The sequence below is a fragment of the Apteryx mantelli genome, chromosome 3 (assembly GCF_036417845.1).
Source record: "Apteryx mantelli isolate bAptMan1 chromosome 3, bAptMan1.hap1, whole genome shotgun sequence".
NCBI classification, from domain to species: domain Eukaryota; kingdom Metazoa; phylum Chordata; class Aves; order Apterygiformes; family Apterygidae; genus Apteryx; species Apteryx mantelli.
Genome location: NC_089980.1, coordinates 76949865 through 76967041, shown reverse-complemented (window position 1 = coordinate 76967041; position 17177 = coordinate 76949865). Strand labels below are relative to the sequence as shown.

General features: G+C 38.1%; 1 protein-coding gene across 9 annotated transcripts in view; it reads right to left on the bottom strand.

The window, feature by feature from the left end:
* Window positions 1-8090: 8090 nt before the first annotated feature.
* The window catches only part of MED23 (mediator complex subunit 23), a 39303-nt gene continuing 30216 nt past the window's right edge, over window positions 8091-17177 (bottom strand). For 7 of the 9 annotated variants that reach the window (XM_067293711.1, XM_067293715.1, XM_067293712.1 and 4 more), the window contains 7 exons: window positions 16933-17169; window positions 15162-15327; window positions 14073-14145; window positions 12759-12973; window positions 12121-12241; window positions 9939-10070; window positions 8091-9211 (listed from right to left, as the gene is read on the bottom strand). In XM_067293711.1, the coding sequence (XP_067149812.1) occupies window positions 9038-9211; window positions 9939-10070; window positions 12121-12241; window positions 12759-12973; window positions 14073-14145; window positions 15162-15327; window positions 16933-17169 (1118 nt within the window). In that variant the 3' untranslated portion in view covers window positions 8091-9037. Of the gene's footprint in view, window positions 9212-9938; window positions 10071-12120; window positions 12242-12758; window positions 12974-14072; window positions 14146-15103; window positions 15328-16932; window positions 17170-17177 lie in introns of those variants that run through there. The other 2 variants (XM_067293718.1, XM_067293719.1) reach the window with 2 other exon arrangements.

Genomic DNA, 17177 nt, shown 5'->3' with positions numbered 1-17177 from the left:
CATACGAATATCCATCCTCTATTTTCTTCAAGTTAGCTGAACACCTTTTATTCCTACATTTTGATCTGAAAAAAAAAAAATAGCTGGGATGTGCACTTCTGCTGCAGGAGAAGGTGCCTGACCCAAACCCCAGGGCAGGAGGGGCAGGATTCCCACGGCCTGGGCTGAGGTTTGGCACAGGACCCAAAAGCGCATGTCTGAACGACCTTCCAGTCTGAAGCCGTTCTTATGTGAGGAGCTTCACAGGTGCGCAGAACAGGGACTAGCGTAAGGGCTGTGCTGGTATTCGGAGATACAGTACTAGAAAAGCCTTCCATGTATGACAGTTTGAATACACCACATGCAGTTACGTATGTTTCTAATGTAAATAAGGCCTAGATGAGGAATGCATATGGAAAAATATGTTTCACAGCCTGCAGTACTGCAGGTTCTGCTTGTAGAGTGGCTAGAAATGTTATCAAGCCAACATCTTCTTGAATGCTGATTTCATGCACCAAGAGAAAAAGAAGATGAAAAAATTGCATCCCGATATTTTCATTTTGGCTAGAGCGCTCATATTGAAGAGGAGAAAGCATGGGCCCAAACTGCCTCTGAGAGAGGCAAAAGCACCATCAAAAAGCTTGATAAAACTCTTTGCAGCCTGGGCAGTTGGACTGTTGCCATGGCTGATGTGATAGCCCATTGCCCAGAAAGCCATGGAAATGACACAGTGGCATTCCTTTGCAGGTCCCAGATATCCTGTACATGTTCATTTGGTAAGGCGTCTGGAAAAAAAAACTAAAATAATTCAAAAGAAAATGTTTTCTAGCAAAGTTGTGGGGCAAATATATTTTATTTCATTTTTCTGGGATCCTCAAGGGCTTTTTTCTATTGCCTCTGAAAATAATAAGAAACTGCAATAGTAAATGGACTTGTTATTTTCTTGATTAATACAATTTCTCTTGCTCTCTTTTTCAAGACAAAGTCCCATGTCTTCACAAAATGGTCACTTTTATCTGTGATACGTATGCTCAGCCCTCAGCTGCTTCACATGTACTCAGGCTGAGGAGTTAGGAACTGAGGGAGGCTGAATTTAGTGAAAGCGGTGGACAGCAACCTATGGTGCTGCAGAGGAAATCCGTAATGATAAAAGTGAGAGTGGGAGCACAGAAAAGTGAAAAAAAAAGGGATAATGCCAGTATGGAAACTGCAGAAACCAAGAAATTGTATTGCAGTGCCATTAATACCTGTAGTGCGTGGCTGGTCCAAAATCTATGTGCCTGCTTGTGGATGAGAGAGGAGAAACTCAGTAGTGCAGAATGTGGTGAGAAAACTGAACTCCTCTGGAAAAGCAGATGTGAAAAGAGCAAGGTGCTGTGTTTGCCCTATCTGCAGGGCTCTCCGGATACACACTTGTCCAGTTGTGTCCTGTACCTGGGGCAGGGTTTCTCACAAACATGGAAGCCTGGGAATTTTTAATTTTCTTTGAAATGTAGAAAATGCACAGTAGGGAATTGTGAAAATCTTCTGGTCTTGGTTTGTTCAGCTTCTACTTCAGAAAAGGATGAGTGATAAAAGATAAGAGATGAAAACAAAGGAAGTCCAAAGGGAATTGAAAGTAGTTACCAGAGTGCAGAGGTGGCAGAGTCCTTATCAGGCAAGTTCTTACCTGTCCTTTCAAAGCAAATGTCTTTGCCTACAGTAGAATGCAGCTGTTGCAAAAAAACAAAAAAAAACAAAAAAACCCCATGAATTATAAACAGCAACATGAGATGAGATGAATTTTGTGAAAGCTTTGTCCTTCAAAGATGCCCAAGAGGTGCTGCCTAGGATTTTACATCATGGAAACGTGCGTTTCTTAAACATTGCAGAAGTGGAATTTTAGTCATATGAGAGACTGCAAATTAACAGTCTAAAAAAATAGAAAACAATTACTCCCTTGCAATAGACTCAAGGACAAGAAAGCAGTAACTGATGCTGGTTTTGTGCATTTGTTTTTCTCTGTGGGTGGAAAGCAAAATGAATCTCCTTAGAGTAACTTCACCTTTGTTATACATGAGGGAAACCTGTTTTCTGCCAAGAGGGCAAGTGAGTATCTGTTATCCGAAGGGAAGAATCTGCTATATTTGGTGCAGTTCCCCAAAGGTGAAGAAGCATGACACAATGAGTGTTGAGCTGAAGCTATCAGCTGAAATAATTGGAGCTCCTTTTCCAAAGGGACAAGTAAACAGCATCTCTGATTTTTCTTAGACCAATTTAGAAATGCTTTTGCTCAGAGCATGTGAAGCTGTGAATTACGAAGTTGCTACTGTCTGTGACCTTTCCTCAAGACTGCTCATTCCTTTTGTGAGAAAAAAAGCAGCATGGTTCAAAATATGGAAAACTTGTAACTACTTTTTTCTACTGGGGAGGAATAGGAGTTTTCACAAATGTTGCTTTTCAGCCCAACATTTGTCATCTTTGTTTTGAACTCAACAGAAAGGTGGCTTTGGAAAAATCGGAATTGGATTTTGTCCAGTGTTTTGAGCAGTTAAGCCCCACAGCAGAGTATCTTGCACCATTTCTCCTCTTTTGCCCTATTTCTCCCCCTCCCCCAACACTGCAGAGATTGAAACCAGGTATTAATATTATGCTGTTGTGTAGAATTGTATGCTAAATAATAAAGGCTGACTTTTTATTATGAAAAAGGGAGAAGTTAAAATGAAGTAACTGTAGTGGTTATCTATTTACATGTGTAGCATGGGAAGTCTGCTCACCCTAATGATAATTTGAAGAGTGGATGCTGACACATAGCTGTCTTAACACCATAAAATAAACTTGCTCGGGGTTACTTCTTCAACTAGATACAGCACATAAGTGCCTCTGATATGTCTGTTTTGGGGTCCACAGGACTCTAGACTGTATTGCCAGGGTCTGAGTGCTATATTCAGACTTTTGTCCATTGTTCCTCTGATTATACAGGTGACAGACTCAGGAGTCATTTATTGTGTGTATTGATTTGTACACTGTCAAAATTCAGCTTTACTTGAAGTGCCTGAATGCACCCACATAAACAGCGAGACAAGGAAACAGGCTCTGACTGGTGCAATGCAATACTCCTGAATACCGTATGTGTTGGTATCTCAGTTTCGCAGTGCAGCTCCGCAGTCAGGGAGGAGGGGAGTCTGTGGGGCCCGAATGAGCGGAGCAGGTGGGAAGGAGGAAGCAGAAGCCAGCATTGCTGCTGAACCCTTTTTATCACAGGATCACAGAATGACTGAGGTTGGAAGGGACCTCTGGAGATCATCTAGTCCAACCCCCCTGCTCTAGCAGGGTCACCTAGAGCACGTTGCACAGGATTGTGTCCAGGCACGTTTTGAATATCTCCAGAGAAGGAGACTCCACCACCTCTCTGGGCAACCTGTTCCAGTGCTCTGTCAGCCTCACAGTGAAAAAGTTTTTCCTCATGTTCAGATGGAACTGCCTGTGTCTCAGTTTGTGCCCGTTGCCTCGCGTCCTGTCGCTGGGCACCACTGAAAAGAGTCTGGTCCCATCCTCTCGACACCCTCCCTTAAGATACTTGCACACGTTAATAAGATCCCCTCTCAGTCTTCTCTTCTCCAGGCTAAACAGGCCAAGCTCTCTCAGTCTTTCCTCATTCGTTTATCATGAAACTACAGCTTTTGTTCCTGGAGCAATGCTAATTCTACAATATTTGATAGATAAATTCACTCTCGCTCCCCTTGTTATCTACATTTGGAGCAGTGCTATTCATTAAATGATGCCAAGTTCTTACTGAATGAAGATCACAATCTGCCAGTACTGTGGTGTGTAGAGTCAATCTTTATCATTTTTTTCAATCTTTATTCCCACCTTTTAATGAAAGCAAGTCATAAAGAAGGAATCTACTCGGGTCAGGCTCCTTGAAGGTTTGTTCAGCTGGGGCCTGAGAATAAAAGGCACAGTAAAAAAGAAACGGATGTGATAAGCTATGATCAGGTCTCTCTTTTGCTAAATTACATCTTAGCAGAAGCGGCATCAAGGAGGGAAGGAGTCTATAGCGATTTTGTTAACGAATTCAACCTCACAACCCTTCTGTGAATATCAAATGTTTCCTTTCCCATCTGTTAATCTCTTCCTCACCTTCTAAGGCCCTTCTCCATTTGTCAAACACCTCCCTAAACTCATTCAATGATATCACAGGCATTCTGCTTTTGCAATGCTCACAAGAACTGATTTGAGATAATAATAAGAAAACCCAATAAATTATTATTTTTTTCCTTAACTATCTATTTTTTCCTCCTTCCGTATACCTTCATTTATGGTTATAAGTGCTTCAGTACAGGGACTGGCTCCTTCAGGGCCTTGTTTTGTCCTCTTCAGTTTGACTGTATTTAGTAAATAATGACATGCCTGAGTTATAGCTGCAGTGGGAATCAACACTGAATTTCTCAACTCCACTGCAATCATACAGATAATGCCGTGCTGTCATTTCACACTGAACATGCTAATTTTATTTTATACAACTTTCAGCAGAGCTTTAATAACTTTAAATGTACCTGCCATTGCTTTTAAGAGCAGTGTTGGGAAAATGTGCTTCATCAAAGAAAAAAAAGAAATGGAAATGTCATAACAGATATAGTTTTTATGTTGGTGGGGAACAGGGCTATGCAAGTTGTGTATCTCAGTACAAATGTTATACAAAAGGCCTGTCAAAATGTTCTCTGTCTGCTCACTTTTTGGTGATTGTAGCCATCAGATAGCTGTTTGTAATGATGTGAACCGGGAACTCACATACACTTGTACTTTCTCTCCTTGCTTATTTTCCTGAGAGAGAATTTAGCACTTCCCAGAGGTCACTGGATGGTATTTATACAACTCAGCTTTTGGCATCTAGCCTCTCTCAACTCTATGGATAGTCAAAAGAAAGTGACATGGTCCTTCTCAGGGCAATTCAAAGCAAGAAGCCAACTTCAGGGGGTTGCCACCATCTCTCCCCTGGCTTCAGAGGGAGCACAGATGCTCCACATTGACAGCCTTCTATATTACCTCTTTTCATAGCAACCAACTAGCCAAATTCACTCTCATTTATCCATTTTATGCCTTATGTGTAGTTCCTAAGAGGATGGATGTGTGGTCTAACAGTGTGAGGGCATCTGTGTCCTTGCTTTATTGCTTATTTCCTAGCTAATGTTATGCAAGTCTTAGCCTATCACCTCCCCGTGCAATGGACAGGATAATATTCCCCCACTTTACAGGTGTGTTTTATAGATATACACATTAAAGAGCCTGAGGTGTCCAAAAACCCTACTAATGGGGACCATAAAAGTATAAAGGATATGAACCTTTGTTCAGACAAGCGATCAAGAAACTGCAGCTCAGCACTCCTCCTTTGAGAGGCAATAACTAGGTAACTTGACTTAGCTCAGCTTGCAATGAAAGAGGATCACCTTGCATTTGTGGGCTTACAGCACCACAGTCATGTTTAAGCACCAGGGTAGGGGCTGTAGATGTAACTCTAATAAAAGCAGCAGCTTTAGTGCACTGAAATGCATTTGTTTTTTTCAGATTTCTTTCTTAAACCCTACTGTTACCGAACTGCAATTTGTTACTCCAACAATGCTTTCTGCTCTCATTGCTGCAAGTCTTTGTCACACACAATTCTGACCTAGACGTAGCTTTATGCTAATGTAAGTAGCTTTTCTGATGAGTAAAAATCATTACTGGAGTCACACTTTAAATCTGGAATGTCAAACTTCCAATTTATTTATAGAACAAAGAAATGAAAGGACCAGGCCCCTGCATAGTGTGCATGAAAGGATATACCTGAACACAGGAGAACTATTTAATAATGCCTTTCTATGTGCCTGCATGGCCTCCCTCAGTCTCTCCTCCTTCATGCAGCTCAGCTTTGTGCTTCAAAGGCATCTGGGTTGCTTTAAAAATTTCACATATAGCATTAATGTGGGGGCATTTAGGTATATCCCATTTCAGCTTTTTAATTAAAAGTTAAACTACAAAGCAGCTTGGGCCTGCTGCGTGCTGAAACACAGCTAGGTTAGAAATAAAACTTCTGCCTTTCATAGTGAGGCACTTCAGAGGGACAGTTGAAAGGAACCCACCAAGTTCCTCTCACCAGGCCAACAGCCAGGATTGCCACGCATTTCAGGAGAAAAAACTCCCCCCTTTTCCTTAAAACAACTCATTAAATCCCACATCAGCTGCACACCACCAAGTCACAGAGCAATCCGAGAGCTGCTGCCCATGAAACATTAATGGGGTGAAGGACCAGACCTGAGCATCACTGCAATTCACAAGAGCGTGTACATACAAACAGAACAAAGATAAGGGGGGGGGGGGGGGGAGGAGACAGGATGTTTCTTTTATTCATATGACTTGAAAAAAGAATATAGAAACACAGTTGTGTTTCTCTGACCACAGCTAATAGCAGATGCTTAAGAAAATAAGAAATAGGCTGGTGGAAGGGAAACTCTCCTCCTTTATAGCCTCTCAGTCTCTATTGAGCAGTGTGTTGCAACTATCTAGTGCTGGGTTTCTGGATCCTAAATCTAAAACAAAACAAAAACCCCCCAAACCCACAAAAAACTCACACCCCAAGTTTGTTTGTACCTTCTCATGCTTAGAGTTGCTGAAAGAACAAAGACACAGTGAAAAATAAAAATATTCATCAACTTCTGTAATTGCAGAGAGTACTTCAAGTTCAGCATTGCATGAGCATTCAAATGTTTGTTCGTTATTGTAAGAATACTTTCAGCAGTAGGCATGATGGAGATAAATCCATCTTGTGGGAAGTCACAGGAAGTTAAATTAAGTCAATGCAGCCATCTGCAATGATATTATTCTATTTTTGTGCACCTTCAGAAAGACTGCATGATTTCAGTTACAGTCTACCAAACCACAAATACTAGTGTTCTAAAAAACCTTAGTGCTAAAATCAAAAATGCTCAATCTTTTGCTTGCTTTCTGAGGCATTTAAGTACAAAAATCTTTCATCAGCTCAGTAACTGTTACATGCACTGACTGGCATTTTAAAAATATAAATTTTTAACAATTATGAAGGACTGAAAACCCTTTATTCTTACCATGGCATTCGGTAGTAGTGTTTGTTTGGTTAATCCTTCTCTCAGTTTCTCTCTGTACAGCCACATCAATTAAAAAGAGGGAAAAGCATGAGTGAAACATTTCTTTTGTGTCCTAGATGCATTTGTTGGAAAGATTTTGCAAATCTGGTAGCTTTAGAGTCCTCCAGCAAATTTGTAATGGGGGGGGGGGGGGAGAGACATATTTCAAACCTCAAGGACAATGGTGTAATATAGCTTCTAGGTTATTAAATCTTACATAAAACCTTTGGTAGATGCAAGGAAGATTTGAGAGTTCAAGATGTTTCATTACATACACAGTTAACTGATGATCAAATTAAATTTTGTGAAGAAATCTCCCTCTGGTGGTTAAAGACGAAATGCAAACTTTTTCCATCTGTCTCTATTACTCAGCCAGCCATATTATAATAGACTGCTCAAATTTTACTGAATAAATATTCTCTATAAAGGTCAGATAAGGTGAGGGAAGCCTGGTGCTACTGTGGCCATCACGTTCATCTTATTATAAAAATCCAGCCCGACATATACTGGAATCATTCAATTCTGGAATGGAATACAACACCTTTTAAAACAAACATATGGTATATGATAGGCAGACATGGTTTTATACCAGACTACAGACTGAGTTTAAGTAAGACCATGCACAATTTACTGTTACTCAAATTACACTTGCCAGAATTTAGGGTTTAAATACAATACAAATGATAGCAGTTTCCAGCAATGTAGTTTTGCTGTGTGTAGTTGACAGCCTTCGACAAAAGGCTTCCACCCAACTGAACCAACAACTCCCACTCATAACTGCATTTTTTTTCTTTCTTTTGATTAAAAAATAAAATAAAATAAAACATACCTAACTGAATTGATTTGGACTCTGTGGGTAATAGGTTCAAGTTAGTATCATCATAAAGCTGTTAGAGAACTTGAGACATGAAAATATACTTGCTATGGTCAATTCTTACTTCTAAACTAAGGGGCATGGAAAACAAATAAGCTTAACAATACTATTACACAGTCTTTTAAAGTATTTTTTTTTTTAATTAAAAAAATCCTGTCAAACAAGGTGAATATTTACAAAACATCCTTTCAATTTTATCAAAACCTGCTGAACACAGTACACAGATAAAACAAAGAATGAGAGTAAAATACTATACAAATCTAAAATATAAAATTGCGATTGACTTAATAAAAATTATACCATTTCCCAAATAGGAAAGATAAAACATCGGCCAGCACAGCTTTACTGAATACACATATTTTCAGCAGAGACAGCCTCTGGGTAATAATTTAACAGCCTGGTAATTCATGCTAGATGAAACCCATTGCTCATTTGTTGAACGTAAACTGCACATAAGAAATTTACAGAAATTTTCCAAGGATCATTCTCAGTCTTTGGGGAGATACAATTTAACCCAGTAGCATTGATGCAAGCTTCCTGTTCAGAAACTTTTCTGTGTAAGGGCTTAATTTACATTACCAAAAGACAAGAAGAATTTAAATTCTTCTGTGGGACAAAAAATACAAAACTTTTCATAAGGCAAAAGCCAAATTTAAAAAGGGCAGTATCAGGCTACATAGGCTGAGTATCATTTCATATTATACACAAAAATAAAGGGAAAAAATATCAAGATGACTTGAATCAGGATAGGGAGCAGGATACTGTAAACTCTCTAGAAATCCATCTACTTGTCTGCTTGCAGAGAATCTTTACTCAGTGCTTTCAAAGAAAGGCAACATATACCTCATCTAGTGTCCGATATAAATAGATAGGAAGACTGGCATGCATATGATTAGACAGCTTCATTATGCAAAACAAAACAGAACACATTAGTCTGTACATAGTTCTCTTTCCTGTTATACAAAACATGAAATTTTAGGTCAGATGATGTTTCACCTTAATCAGTTCAAAAAAAAAAAAAAAAAAAAAAGTCTTCACATCAAGGCCAGCCTAAAACTTCATTTTACTGTGTTACTGGCAAAGCAACATTAACAGGCACTTGGTTAGGCTGCGGCGCTGGTGACCCATTATTGATAGGTTGCTGGGAAACAGCAGCTGATTCCATTTTGCTGATGTGTGTTATGAAACGCAAACGAAGTTTCAAAGCTGGTCTTAAGTTACAAATGATTTTCTCTACCTGTAAAATAAAAATAATAAAGAGCATAAATGCATTTGATAAACAGGAATACTTTGACATATTTTACAACAAAAGGGAACATCACATGGCAACAATACAAAAGGAAAAAGATACAGTAAAGAGTGGTATTTATATGTTATTTACCATGTTAACTTCTGGACCTTTTCTGATAACTCATCCAGAAAACCCTCCTTGGTCTAATAGCTGTATACCAGAGCAAATTGCAAAATGATTCACACAATTTACACTTGAAGAAAAAAATGCCTATTGTTATAAAATAAATCTAAATCAGGTGAATGATTTTTCACTGAATATGGAAGAATTCCCACTTTTGTCACAAGTCAGGTTATATTAACTGAACCAGAAACTAAGTAAAAACTCAAAAAGTATGGATTGAAATGAAGAAAACTTATGAAACATCCACAAGTTTATATAGCTTCCTTTCTAGTTGTTGTTTTAATAGTAGTACTGAAAAGCACCCTCAAGCTATACCTTAAATTTCAGACCACAGAAATTTATCTTGTAATCTGAGATAAACAGTCTATTTATCTAAAACTTAACTGTGTAAAACTGTACAAACTTCCCAAATTGTATGTATAGAGACTAGTCAACTGTTAAGGGTTTTGTTGTACTGCTACATATGAAGATAATTCACAAAAACATTGAATTGCTATATTGCTCTTAAAAAAAAAAGATAACTAAGTATCAATGTCTACTGTTTACTTACTTGGTCTTTCACACTGTCACCTGTAAACATGTACTTCATATGATACAAGAAATCACATATAGGATCCATGTAGTTCAGGTGTGAGCTATACCGATCAGCATTCAGGAGCATTTCATAAAATGCCACTCCAATCTGTTTCCACAGACACAAAAACCACCCCAAACAAAAACAGATTTTAAAATGTTTTAGACATGAAATACAGTTAAACAGTCTAATAAATATATGTATTGCTTTTTAAGTATCTGAGATTCATAGCTACTTACTTTCTTGCAAGGACAAATGGGTAAGTCTAACTCATCCCATTACGATTAACCAAATGATTCTATTTTCCTAAGTTAAGTTTGAACCAGTGTAATGAGACTTTGGTACATATATATCTGCATAACCAGTGCTTAAACATCACTGATTGCAATATGCTTTGAGTAAGTGCCTATGCAGTTTGCAAAACTAGACCTTAATAAATAACTATGAAAAACTTAACATAAGATTTGAGTCTTCTAGAAAGACGACATTATGGATTACTGTATTTAGCTTGTATTTAGACTTAAACAAGGTCTCAGCAGACTTAGAGAGTCCATTTTAATGGTTCAAGCATTCTCCACAAAGAGTTTATGATTAGACAAAATGTTTGAGTATACCTATTAAGGAAGCATTGTGCACAAACATATGTCAGTCTACAGCCATTTAAAAATGCCAGTAAGAAATTTAAACTTTGTGATGGTTATTTAAGATCATTTAAGTCACATGGCAGTTGCCGCCTACTCTAGGGCAGTAACTCAGCATGATTTCCTTAGACTGAAATCAACTCCTTGTAAAGGAAAAATAGTGGTAAGAGAATGTTAAGGAACATGGAGAGAAGACAGCTTTTTAACTTTTGTATTTAAGTTCAATAACAAAACACAGACATAGAAAAAACAACCATTTCCTTCCCGACTGAGGAAGGAAGAAACAACCCAGTGAAAGCAATATTTACTAGCTATTTATAGTACTCTACAGGAATCTATAAAAAGATACTGCTCCATGCCTAAGCAGTGTTTTCTTTTGCTCTCTACTGCTTTTAAGTACTACTATATGAAAAAAAATGAGTTTTTTTTTTTTTTTACACTTAAAACTACAATGAAAATATCATGATTCCCAGAGGATGGCATATTTACTTCTTGTTTTGTATTTCCAAAGCAATATACTTAAAAGAATCAGAACAAGGCAGTAGCAAAACTGAAGGAGAGATGGAAACAAGTATAGAGTAACACTGCCATATGATATTTAACTACTTGATATAGCTTCTTACAGTATCCTGAGTTCATGATATATCCATACATTCGGAAACAATAGTTACACAATTCCTTTCCCAGTGTGTATGCATCCCCACATTTTGTGACCTCTTCACAAAACGATGTATGCAAACTAAACGTTTTAGAAAGAACTGGGGGGGGGGGGGGGGGGGGAGGGTAAAAAAAAGTTGCAGCACAGCTCCTAATGGGGACCTAAGAAGATTCAGGGTGAAATCCCCAGCACAGATACTGGCAATTGGAGATGAAAAAGTAATTAGTAGTGGTGGTAGACCTACAGGTTATGTTGGTCAGACAATAGAGGGAGATGAGATACTTAATTGCCATGTAGGCTTTACAGATACTTACTGACAGCAGAGAAATCCAAAGACTTGGGATTCCCAAGTTTAATTCTCCTTTCTAGAAAGGACTCTCCTGCCTGCAGGCCACATCTGTTTCATTTCTCCTCCCCTACCCTTATTCACATCCATATGATTGGAGCAGCCTGTGCTCCACTATCCTTGCAAACTCCAGCTTTTGCAAGTCTTCCTTCCCCTGGCTAGAAACCTGAAAAACAGGCAACTGGTCTGATGCATATTTTGCATGCTGTTTGAGAGCCAGATAATATGTGTATTTGGCCCAGACAGCTTGGCTGTGGGTATTTTTGGTTTGTTTGTTTTTCTGAAGTACTAAGTGTTTTATCCTGACCTAAGCTGACAAGATTTCAATTAAGTAGCTGGGTCTCAAAACAGCAATTGAGATCCTTGAAAATATCATTATGCATATACAGAATTCACTGCCGAATCTCTATCAGAAATCTCAAATTGCGCTTTGTTTTAAAATTGCAAGGCAAAAAAAAAAAAAAAAAAAAAAAAAAAAAACCTGTAAAAATTAGGCCAAGAGCTACACCTTACCTCTATCATGCATCGTGTCCTCTCCTGCTGGAACCGTTGTAGAAAAGGACCAACAAGGTGGTAAACATAGAGTAACTGGAACTCTGTTTTCACTATGGGTATCAGTACTTCCGTGAGGAACCTGCAGTTTTTCAAGACACTTATTACTTAAACAGGACCTCCCCTGTCCCAAACTCTACCCAAAACATCTCATTCTCTCTCACAGATTTGGGCATTCATTTTAGAAAATACAGTGCAGTTCAGAAAACAATAGTTATTTCAGCAAAGCTCTGAAAGGTTTCCAGGCATTTTCACCAGACTAGAAAAAAACACCTTGTCCCAAGGAGACACAAAGTCTCACTCAAGCTCAGCAGACCACCACACACAGTCAGAAAGGTGTTCTCTCAAGTTTTAACACTGGTGTTAAACCAAGGGTCACTATTATTTGACAGGAACGCATCTTTAGAAGAGAGCTGTATAGATAACGGTAGTTTTGGAGGAGAAGACAGAGCTGGAAAAGAACTTGTGATCTATCTCGTAGTTTCTGGTGCTCCCCTGTATCTATCTGCTGGTATAAGTATTATGGGTACAGCTTAGTTACCTATAATACACATGGAATTTTAAAAACTTTACTTAAATTACCAAATATCTACACCTACTTGGGAATGAGAGAAAGTTGTCCAATGCTAGAATGATGCCAGACAGCATGCGCCAAAGCCAAAGTGTAGCTACAGCTCATCTCAGAATAAGATTGGTGACATGCTGTGAAGTCAAATAGCTGGAATGGGTAACCAACCCACTCTGTCTCTGATGTCAAGCTGGGACTGTTGATAACACTCACAATGCGATCATGGAGAACAATCCAGTATGGCTCCTGGGAAAAACAAAAGGTCTAAATTATTTCTGAAAAGAAGAGTATCTTAGACAGTGCTTTCTCATCTCTTCTCCATTATTGTATTTACAAAATATTCTCAACTACATGGTATTTTATAACCCTGCCTGACAAACATCATTCTTAAGTTAAGAAGGATAATACATGACACCTCCATATTAGCAGAAAAGGGTGTGGCATTATCAAGACATACATAATGAATTTCACTAACGAAGGAATGTAAAGAGCTCCAAAAGAATCGAGCAAGGGGGAAACACCATAGTAGAAGATAGAATTTTCTGAGTATAGGCACAAAAAACAGACAAAACACTCAACAAGGAAACAGAAAACAAAAAAAGTTGCAAAAGTCAGGGAATAACATAGATGAAGGTGCAAGGAGAAGAAACAGGCAGGACATATAAAGCAGCATATCAAAAATAACAAGAACGAAATCCATGTCAGCTCTCTTCCAAGGAAATGAGTCATTTTACTGAGGGAGAGAAGTCACAGGGAAAGGATAAGAGAACTGTTGCATATATAAGCAACCAGTAAACAAGATCAAAGTTATTAGACAGTCCTGATGTTGAATGCAATCAGCTATCGAGTCAGTATATTCAGAAGATCAAAACTAATACAAAAACATGAACTCTAATACTGCACACATTTGCTTTTGCAGTCTTAGTCACATCTCATTTACATGGTTTAAGAGATACAGGATGTGCAAGTGCTAATGCAAAATGAGCTTTGCATCAGAAACCATATGGATGTTTCATTCCATTGCTTGTTCTCCTCTGATACTATACACAAAGCATTTAACCATGTTTTCAAAAGGAATGATCTACTTGTTTTCACACTAGCCTCAAAACATAATAGAAAAATAAAAACCATGACTATATTTTCAATGCTGGAAGAGTAGAAAAAGATGTTTTTCAAACATACAAATGGCCTTCAGAATGGCTTACTGAGGAATGTACAGATTCGGCTGTCACACTGCAAACTGCAGAAATGCTTACAAAATACCCTAGAAAGATAATAAACCTTCTATGAAAGAAGAGTGTGGTTTTTTATTTTTATTTATTTTTTATTAAAGACACAGACTCACTGGTAAGGCTGTGATAATTAGTCCAATAGCGTTCATCCAAGCTGTGATATTCTCTCTTGGCACCAGGGGCTGACTACAGACAGAAAAAGGAAATGCAAACCCTGAAGTTCACAAATGCAATCTGTGCTTTTGGTATACTTAAAGATAAGGCATACTTGTACAGAGAATATTCCCTGATAAGTTGAGAGAGCTATACAGAGACACACAGTTATCCAAGAGCAGCAACAGACAGTATGAATGCTGTTTTGACGTTGCTGGCAAAACTTTGTTCAGAAAGGATTTTGGTTTTGTAACGTGTTCTTCAAAGGTTGCTTTCATACTGTTCTTCCTACTGAATAGCCTTGAGTGTTTAAGTGTTACTTATCCCTTTATTTACCCCTCCCCTCCATGTGTCCCAAACAAAACAAATAACAATAAAGTACTAAGGTGAATAAGGCTGTAAAGGAATCATTTCAGTCTGTCACTGTTTATCAGAGACATCTGAATCACTGCAGAAATGCTGGGTCCTCCTCTCCACTGCAGCTCTTTTCCACAGTGGCTGAGCTAGAAGTCAAGAAACAGAACTATGGGGTCAAGTCTAACACATCGCCACAGAACGCTAGCCTAGGAACACTGGTCTGTTTCAAAGTGTCTCTAATTTTACATTAGCATCAGGAGGATTCAGAGCACGGCCAAATCCTTCCTCGCTCTTTCTGTGCATTCAAAGATCCTGTGATATAAGCTCATGAAGTCTCCCTACTCTGGATGAAAGGACAATAGCTCTCTCCCAGCTTTTGTGCCACTGAACCCACTGAAGAAGTCATCACCCAGTGTGAGATGTTCCCTCCATTGCTTCAACAGGATCATGCTAAATCAACTGTTCCAGAAGCACACACAATGCTTTCCCCCCCAACATGGGAATCCAACACACTATTTTTCTGCTTGATCTCTATAGCCCTGTTGTTCTCCAAAAATACTTTTATATAAAATTTTAAGTATTTATACTTGCAGTTTTATAAAAAAAAATAAAGAAAATGATGATAACAGACTACCTTAGCTGTAATTGACGTATTGGATCTTGCAGAAAACAGTTTCAGAGAGACAACATACCTCTTCAGCACAACATTCAGTAGTGCATTGCCTACGTCCTTCCCTGGAACAGCCAGAGCCATGAGTTCAACACAGGTAACATGCAGAGCATGGGCAGCTGGGTTAGGAAATTCATTGAATCTCCAGTCACAATTTGGGAATGGACCAGGTGATTTGCCTGCCATAGGTGACAATGATTAAGGAAAAGAATCTTCCCCATTAATGACTAGTAAAAACAGCAAACTGTTTTAAAATATATGTACACACCATACATATAAAATTAAACTGAAGTGAAAGATAAGCTATTGATAATGAACAACAACCACAGTTCATGAAACTAAGACATACGGAAAAAAGTATGAACATAAGGCAATGAATGGCACTCAGGTACCAAGAAGCACTGAAGGACTGCATAAACACATAGCTATGGATATACTTCACATACTGGCTCATGCAAGGGATAAATTTTCCTGATTAAGTGGAACAAACCACCACCAAACATCCCATTCATCATATGCTTCCAAATCAAGACAACAAAAATAACGAAAATTTTCTGCTCTGCATAATCTGAAAGCATTAATTTGCTTCAGTATAAAGTTGCCCAGCAGAATTCTAGGGTGACACTTCATACAACATGAAACTTCATACAACTGCTTAGTCTTTGAAAATTTTCTGCTTTCCAGAACAAGATTAGTTCATGTCAGCTACATCTAGGAAAGAACTCCTAACACACCTGATGTTTACATAAAAGTAGAATATTTATTTAACTAGTGCTTTCTTCAGGGCGATCTAATATCCTTCTTCCAAGTTGCACATAAAAGAAAGGCAAGTTACAGAAGAAGCAGCGAAGGAAGAGACACGATGGCCAGAAAACTGGCCAACTTCAGTAAGGCTGACCTGAAGAGAAGATGATGTCCAGGGAGATTCCACTAGTTCTGTTCTCTAGAACACAACTGTATGGGTTCATCAGTTATTTCAAAAGTAATTTAAAGTAGTTGTATACATAATTGTAAAAAATAATAATAAAAAGCAGTAATTTAAGTAAATTTAGGTTTGTGTTAAATATGTAATTTCTAGTTTTTCCTCCTAAAGAACAGATTCTCACCAGTTAATAATAGCAAGTATACTGCTCTTGACTGCATACAACCTGTTATACACAGTCTTGAATGTGGCACTACTTACAATATTTTATTCTTAATAATATTGATGATGACATTAGAAAAAAATAATCTCATTTTCTAGCTTGTTTTTTTAAGCACTCATGCTTTTATGTGGAAATTAAAATTCAATCTGGAATGCAAAAACATCAGCATTTGTATTTAAAAGTGATGCATTAAACTGAAATATTTATACAGCTGTACTGTACTTATTTGTTATCACTATATCTTTCAAGAAGTTACAACTAGGAGAGCACAGTCTCCCTGTAGAATAATAATAATACAAAACAAAATACAGATTTTCAGCTTCCAAACAATTTCTCAAATTACAAGGAACTACTCTGTACTGGCAAAAGTCACCATCACTATCTAATACTTTATCATCATCTCAAATCAGTTCTGTCTGTTTACCTAGTTCACTGCTTTGACTTTTTTCACACCTCTAGCAACAAACCCATATGGTGCAAATATACTGAAGCAAACTAAATATGAATTTAGTCTGACATATGTGACTAAATAAAAACTCCAAGCTTTATTTCATATCAGAACAGATGAAAATTGAACTTTATATTTTGATGAAATGAAGCTGCAAGATGTTGACACACCTTATTTAATACAAATTTTAAGAAGGATATTGTCTACTAGTCTTCCAATGAGTTTGCAATAGTAAGTGTCATCAGGAATCCATGGATTTTCTTCTCGGGCATTCATAGCGCATTTCAGATAAGTATCACTTAGACACCAGCCCAGTGGGCGATTATCTTTCAGAGAGCCAATAATGGCATGAACAAGCTTTCTCTTGAGGTTTGTGCGCTCTCTGAGGTGCCTCTCATAATAGTGAAGAGTGTTGTACAGGTAAGTCACTGGACGGTCTGTCAAG